General features: G+C 41.6%; 1 protein-coding gene across 1 annotated transcript; it reads right to left on the bottom strand.

The window, feature by feature from the left end:
• Window positions 1-2,233: 2,233 nt before the first annotated feature.
• LOC112159690 (ADP-ribosylation factor-like protein 8A) lies at window positions 2,234-5,171 on the bottom strand (the record flags this gene model as incomplete). Its single annotated transcript, XM_024293924.1, is given in 6 exon segments — window positions 2,234-3,591; window positions 3,846-3,916; window positions 3,987-4,054; window positions 4,470-4,563; window positions 4,824-4,897; window positions 5,091-5,171. Coding segments are annotated over 6 exon segments (441 nt in total), but the record flags the coding sequence as incomplete, so codon positions are not given.
• Window positions 5,172-6,368: the final 1,197 nt, after the last annotated feature.

Below are 6,368 nucleotides of genomic sequence, written 5' to 3'. Positions count from 1 at the left end.
TTTCTATGCTTCAGAGAACTCCTCAGTACATCACGACACGGATCACTCTATCGGTAGTTCTAAAGTCGCTCCTTAAAATAACTTTCAGACACCGATCCAGCTCAAATGTCCCGACAATCGGATCAATCAGAAAGGAGATAAGCGATTGGGGTTCATCTAAACTATTCAAATATCCATGTATGTTTGAGCAGAGCAGAGCTTTGGTCTGAATGTGTGCACTTCTACAGTGAACTCGGTCTTCTAAAATCCATGTTGACTTTAAACAGAAATGTAAATACAGCAAGAATGCACTTTGGCACAATTGAACGGCTGATGTTTTCACACAGCTCTGCAGCACTGAAGAGACCTTCATCATCACATGACATTAGAAAGCAGTTAAGGAAAACCATCGTTGGTGTTGACCGATGACATGTTGGATTAGGAGTTTGGAAAGCTTCAGAGCGATTTAAGTTTTTATGGAAGAGTGAAAACACACAACTTTAGTCCTGTTCTGTTCGGCTTCGTCAAGCTGTTTGTTACACTTAGTTAATTCTGCAGATTTTTTTTTTTCTTAAAGTCAAATGTCAACTAAATAAAAAATCATGTTGCAGTTTTTCTTTAACTTGACATTTATTTTACAGAGGAAACTATTTAATTTGCTTTATTTATAAAATGTGTGCAATATTCCAATGTTAGAGTACGGCATCATGAACAGTAAAGTGGATGACGAATATTTATTTAGTAAAAAACTTTGGGTGTGACAGCTGTTGGTGTGGGAACATCTGCATGGTGGACCATTTCTGTCTAATAAAAAAGTTAAGTTTGAACAGGTTTGGATTTCTGTCGTTTTTTTTACCAATATTAGACAATAGACACATTTAATGCCCCAAATTGAATCTATTATGTTTTTATAGCTAATTTTACACCTTACTGGTCGGAAACTCATGTCAAAGCTTTTCCTTAACAGAACTCTCCTAACCATAATGTAAGGATGTAAATGGGCTAATAAAGGGACGTTAGAGGAGAATGTGTGAGCATCTGTGTGTTTTTACCCTCCTATGGAGATAAATAGGGGCCAATATTATTTGAAATCCAAATAAAACAAATTGGAAAAAATGTCAAATGTCCAAAACTTGTTGCTATTCTAAAATAAACTTAATTATTTTCAGCTTCAAATTTTCTCTTTTTCAGGTTTAAAAACTCAAAATTTAAATTTCAAAACTTTTTTTTCAGTTTCAACTCCTTTTTTAGTTTGTTTTTGAATCTGAAAATTTCAGTTTCAAAACTTTTGGCCCTGTTGGGGCGGGGCTAACACGAAGGACCAATCAAAATCAGTGAGGGTGGTAACTTCAGTCCCGGTGCGTTCACTGACTCTGAGAACTGAGAATTACGGTCACTTAATGTCTGTACTATCAAAGTCTGAAGTTGAACCCAGACGAAAAAGAAAAAAAAAGTTGAAAGTAAAAAAAAGTTTTGAAATAGACATTTTTTGTTTGAAACCTAAAAAATAGAACATTTGAAGCTGAAAATAATTAAGTTTACCTTAGAATTGCAAAAAGTTTGGGACAATTTACTTTGTTTTGTTTTTTTTGTCCAAACATCAATATTTTTATCAGTTCTATTTGGGTTTCAAATATTTATGACCCCGATCCCGTTCTGGCTCCATAGTGTCCCAGGACTCTGATGGAGGCGACAATCTCTGTTTGAATGTCTTTAGTACAGCGTGTGCACGTGCTCGTGTGTTTTCGGTCCTCAGGGACAGTCCTTCATGGGAGCCGGGTCACAGGTGGAGGTGTGGTAATGCCCCCCCCCCGCTGTCTGCCCTTCAGTGGGGTGTTCATCCGTCTCATGGATCCCTCCACATCCGTTCAGTCTGTATTTGAAGGTAGACTGAGCTCTACATTCTCATTGAATGGTTTTATTTCACTTCATTAGAATTAATTCTATTGGTTCCCAACTTTAAAACAATCATTTCCCTTTTTGAACTACAAAAAAATGTCCCAACATTCCTGGAGTTTGACTTGAAAACATTTAAGACTCTTTTACTTTGATCAAAGAGGCTTCATATGAAGCTGAGAATCAATCCTTTAGAATTCAACTACAATCTACGTTTGTGATTGAAGGAATCTCCAGGAAATGACATCATCATGAATCTCTCTGGTGTAGAAAACGCCATTAGTCTTCTGGCTGTTCCAACAGCCCCCCTCCTCTGTCAATGCTTTTGTGTTGGTCGCCACAATAAATGATGCAGATGAACGTATAGAAAGGTCTTCTTTAGTGTGAGCAGGTCACTTCCAGCTCTCCCCAACATTTACAGCGTCATCATCACTCATGAAGAAAGAAAACACGTCCGCATGTTTCAAATAAAAACAGCTTAAATTAAAAATTTAATCTGATTACAAAGCTTCAGTTAGTTTGACAAGATGTAAAAGTTGCATGAGCTCCCACAGCAGCCCTGGTCCCGTCAGCAGACAGATCAGAGGATTTAACACTGAACTCTGGTTACACAACCAAAGTCGATTCATGACGTCACCAAATAAAAAACAAAAATAAAAAACAAAGTCATAAAAAGCTTATTACAGAAATATGAACAAAACTCTAACACTTGCCCTCCTCCAGTTAAAGTACCACCTCCAGACATGTTATCTCACAAGAAGACATTTGTTAACATTATTCTCATCAATATCTTACAAAATCAAAATTAAGAGTGCAATCATGTTCTTCATCCCTCACTCGTCAAGAGAAAGACGGCGAGGGGCGGGGCTTGGCAACCAGGGAGGAGAGGACGATAGCAGGGTGAGATGATGAGAAGAAAGGATGAAGATCAGAGAGGAGGAGGATTTCCAGAGTATTTGTGAACGCATCCTCTGTAGTGGTGACTAGAGTACAGCAGTGCTGTCAGACACGATCACCTTTAGAAAGGAGAACTTCCTGCTTCCTGATGAAAGTGAAGACGCACCGATACCACCGACACCCCCGGAGTTTGAGCGGCTTCCTGCAGACGTTTGTGCTTGTTCTGATTTCAGGTCACATGTCTGCAGACCGCGCTGCTTCACACACCTTTTCCACCTGCATAAATACACTAGTAGTTGCTTCTTTTGTGCTGGTATACTGCAGCCATGCCCTTTGACCTTTCTTCTGCACACGCCGCTCAGGTCTGACGTCCTAACGTGGAACTATCTGCTCCTTCCACATGTTCCTCTCTCCGTCAGACCTTTACACTGACGGGAAAACTCGGGGTTCTAGTTACAGTTTCTCCCTCACCGATAGAGGAGTGAGGGGCAGAAATAAAAGCCAGAATTATAAGAACCAGAATCACAACAACGACTGAAACCGAGAGAAAGTGCTTTGGTTTGAAACCACAGAAGGTCGTCAGACAGACGAGAACCTCTGGAGTTCACCTGCATGACACGGAGCTTCTTCAAAAGAAAAAAACAGTACTAAACGTTCAACAAGCGTCCCGGGGTATCAGTGCCTCCATGACTGAGGGTGAGGGGGGTGATGGGGTAGAGGGGGGGTCGGGGTGGAGGGAATCGGCCCGTTCGGTCTCGCTGTTGTCTCAGGAAGTCCTCTTGGTCTTGGAGTGTTGGATCAGCCACTGGAGAGTGATGTCTGCAGACGGAGGAGAGGCAGAAGGTGAATACATGGCAACGGAGCGGCCACACGGGAACGGAGCGGCAACGCTGCAACAGAGCGGCAACGGAGGGGCAACGCGGCAACGGAGCGGCAACGCGGCAACGGAGCGGCCACAGAGTGGCAACAGAGCAGCAACAACACAATGGAGCGGCAATGAAGCGGCAACACAGCAACAGAGTGGCAAAGCGACTTTGAGTTATAGAGTTCCAGACAGAAGAAATTCCACAAACCAATGTTGTCTTTTTCCTTGCAGGAGATGGAGTAGCAGCAGATCTCTCGGTCCTGGATGGCCGACAGGTTCCTGGGGTCAAACACAGAGTCAGTCCAGGTCACTCACCGAGACGCTGACGCGACAGGAAGACTGGACTTACATCCTCTCTATGAGCTCCTTCTCATCCAGAGCTCCGGGTAGATCCCTCTTATTGCCCAGAACCAGAACCTGAGAACACACGGACCGAACATCAGCTGGACAGACCCAAAAAAACTCCACAAGAACTTAATGAGACAGTCTTTCAATTGATGGAATTTCTATATACATCTTACAGACTGTTAAAGTCAAATGAAACTCGGGTTCTGTTTGAGGTTCTGTTTGAAGTTCTGTTTGGGGTTCTGTTTGAGGTCAGGTTTGAAGTTCTGTTTGAGGTCAGGTTTGAGGTTCTGTTTGGGGTTCTGTTTGAGGTCAGGTTTGAGGTTCTGTTTGAGGTCAGGTTTGAGGTTCTGTTTGAGGTCAGGTATAAGGTTCTGTTTGAGGTCAGGTTTGAGGTCAGGTTTGAGGTTCTGCTTGAGGTTAGGTTTGAGGTTCTGTTTGAGGTCAGGTTTGAGGTTCTGTTTGAGGTTCTGTTTGGGGTTCTTACAGGGATTCCCTGCAGCTGTGGTTTGTCCAGAAGGTTGTGCAGCTCATTCTTGGAGGCCTCAATCTTCTCTGGATCGGCTGCGTCCACCATGTACCTGCAACAATCAACCAGACAACTTCACGATTCACAGCACTTCCTGTCCTGTGCTTTTTACACCCCCACAAATCTGCATCTTTCCTCCCAACAGACAGATGTTGTTGCTGTATCGACCGAGTCATCAGAACCATAAAAAAGGCGACACAGCAGAACTCTTTTGTTGAAGGTTTTCTGTCCTCTGGCCTCGTCAGAGTTTGGAGCCAGCGGAGATAGACCGTTGAAACGCCGTCACACCACGGTGCAGAGAGCAGGACTCACACAATGGCGCTGACCCCTCGACAGTAACGTTCCCACATGCTCCTGAAGCGAGGCTGGCCTCCGATGTCCCACAGCTTTGAGCAGAAAACACAGACAGTCAACCAGAACCTTTGAGTATGGATCCAGAAATCTGTTCCTGTAAGAGGAATTCATCTACTTCTTTGTCGACACGCATTCATTAAACCAGCCATTTCTGAAGTGTTCTCATTTGATTGCACAACAGAGAATATGAAATTCTTCCTGCAGAGAAAAGGATTAAAGACCGACCTTGATGGTGACGTTGCCCTTTGTGATCTTCCTCATGTTGAAGCCCACTGTGGGAATCATGTCTTCACTGAACTGGCCGGACTGAAACACAGGTAATGACACCATTACCCTCTGCTGCCCTTCACACACGGAACATTAACAAACCCTGGGGTCAGAGGTCGGCAACCTTCAACAGTCAAAGAGTCACTTAGGCTCGTTTCTACTGATCATGTGACTTTTTTTAAAGCAGCTCAAATAACTTATTTTCAAAATAAAAGATGCTCTAATGTTGTGCAGCATAAGATAAAATGTGCTTTTAACTCATGAAAGATCAAACTTTTTACCAAACTTTTTCTTTGCATATAAAATCTGTTCATTCTGGAGGTAGAGTTGAACAAACAAGACGTCTTCAGGTCAACAGGATGTAAAAACCTACATAGTTTATCATCAATGTGAACCTCAGACATCAGTTTATACATTTAACTAATCTGGATTAAATTAATGGTAATTAAGCAATTCTTACTTTAAAAATTTGCTATTTTGTTTTTCTTTTATTAATTTATTTTTCGTTCTTTTTCCCCTCTTTGTCCTCAGCAGTCTTACACTGCTGGGTTTTGTTATTTTAGTTTGGGGTTGGTAGTCTTAGTTTGTGGGCTTTATTTGTTTTCTTTAGGTAGTTTAGGTTAGGCAGCCATTATCAGGAGCTGCTGACTCAGACGGTCGACATGTCTGGGTCAGCAGTCTCCATGACTTATTTCATGTTTGAGTAAAGAGCTACCATGGAGAGATAAAAGAGCCACATGTGGATCTGACGTATAGCCTTTTAAATTTGTTTTAAAATTCATTAAATCAATTAACATGGGAAGATACCATTTGAATTGAGGTACTGTAGATTTATTTTACTATAATTTAAAAACACTTTGTTAATCCCAACAGGAGTCACCACAGTAAAGCAGCTTTTTCTGCTTTTCACGTTTAGTTTGACAGAAATTTTTATTATTTCTTTGATTATCTTGTAAGAAATAAAAGGAATCTGGAAAACTTCACCTGGACTGTTCAGTACCAGGTTTTTATCTCTGAGTCAGACTTATGGAAGTTTTGGCTAAATATCTTATAGATTTAGGTCCGTGAATCTGATCCAATTGGACCGTTTAAAAATGAATAAGATCAGTATCAACAAATTATGAAATGAATCAAATCGTTCTTGAAACAAATCGTTAGAGCCCTACTAGAAACCAATCAGAGCAGTCCGATCTGGACCCATTTAAAGCTCTCAGAGCTGAAGTGTACCGGATATAG

Source organism: Oryzias melastigma, linkage group LG7 (assembly GCF_002922805.2).
Source record: "Oryzias melastigma strain HK-1 linkage group LG7, ASM292280v2, whole genome shotgun sequence".
Taxonomy (NCBI): Eukaryota; Metazoa; Chordata; class Actinopteri; order Beloniformes; family Adrianichthyidae; genus Oryzias; species Oryzias melastigma.
This window is presented reverse-complemented; position numbering and strand designations above follow the sequence as displayed.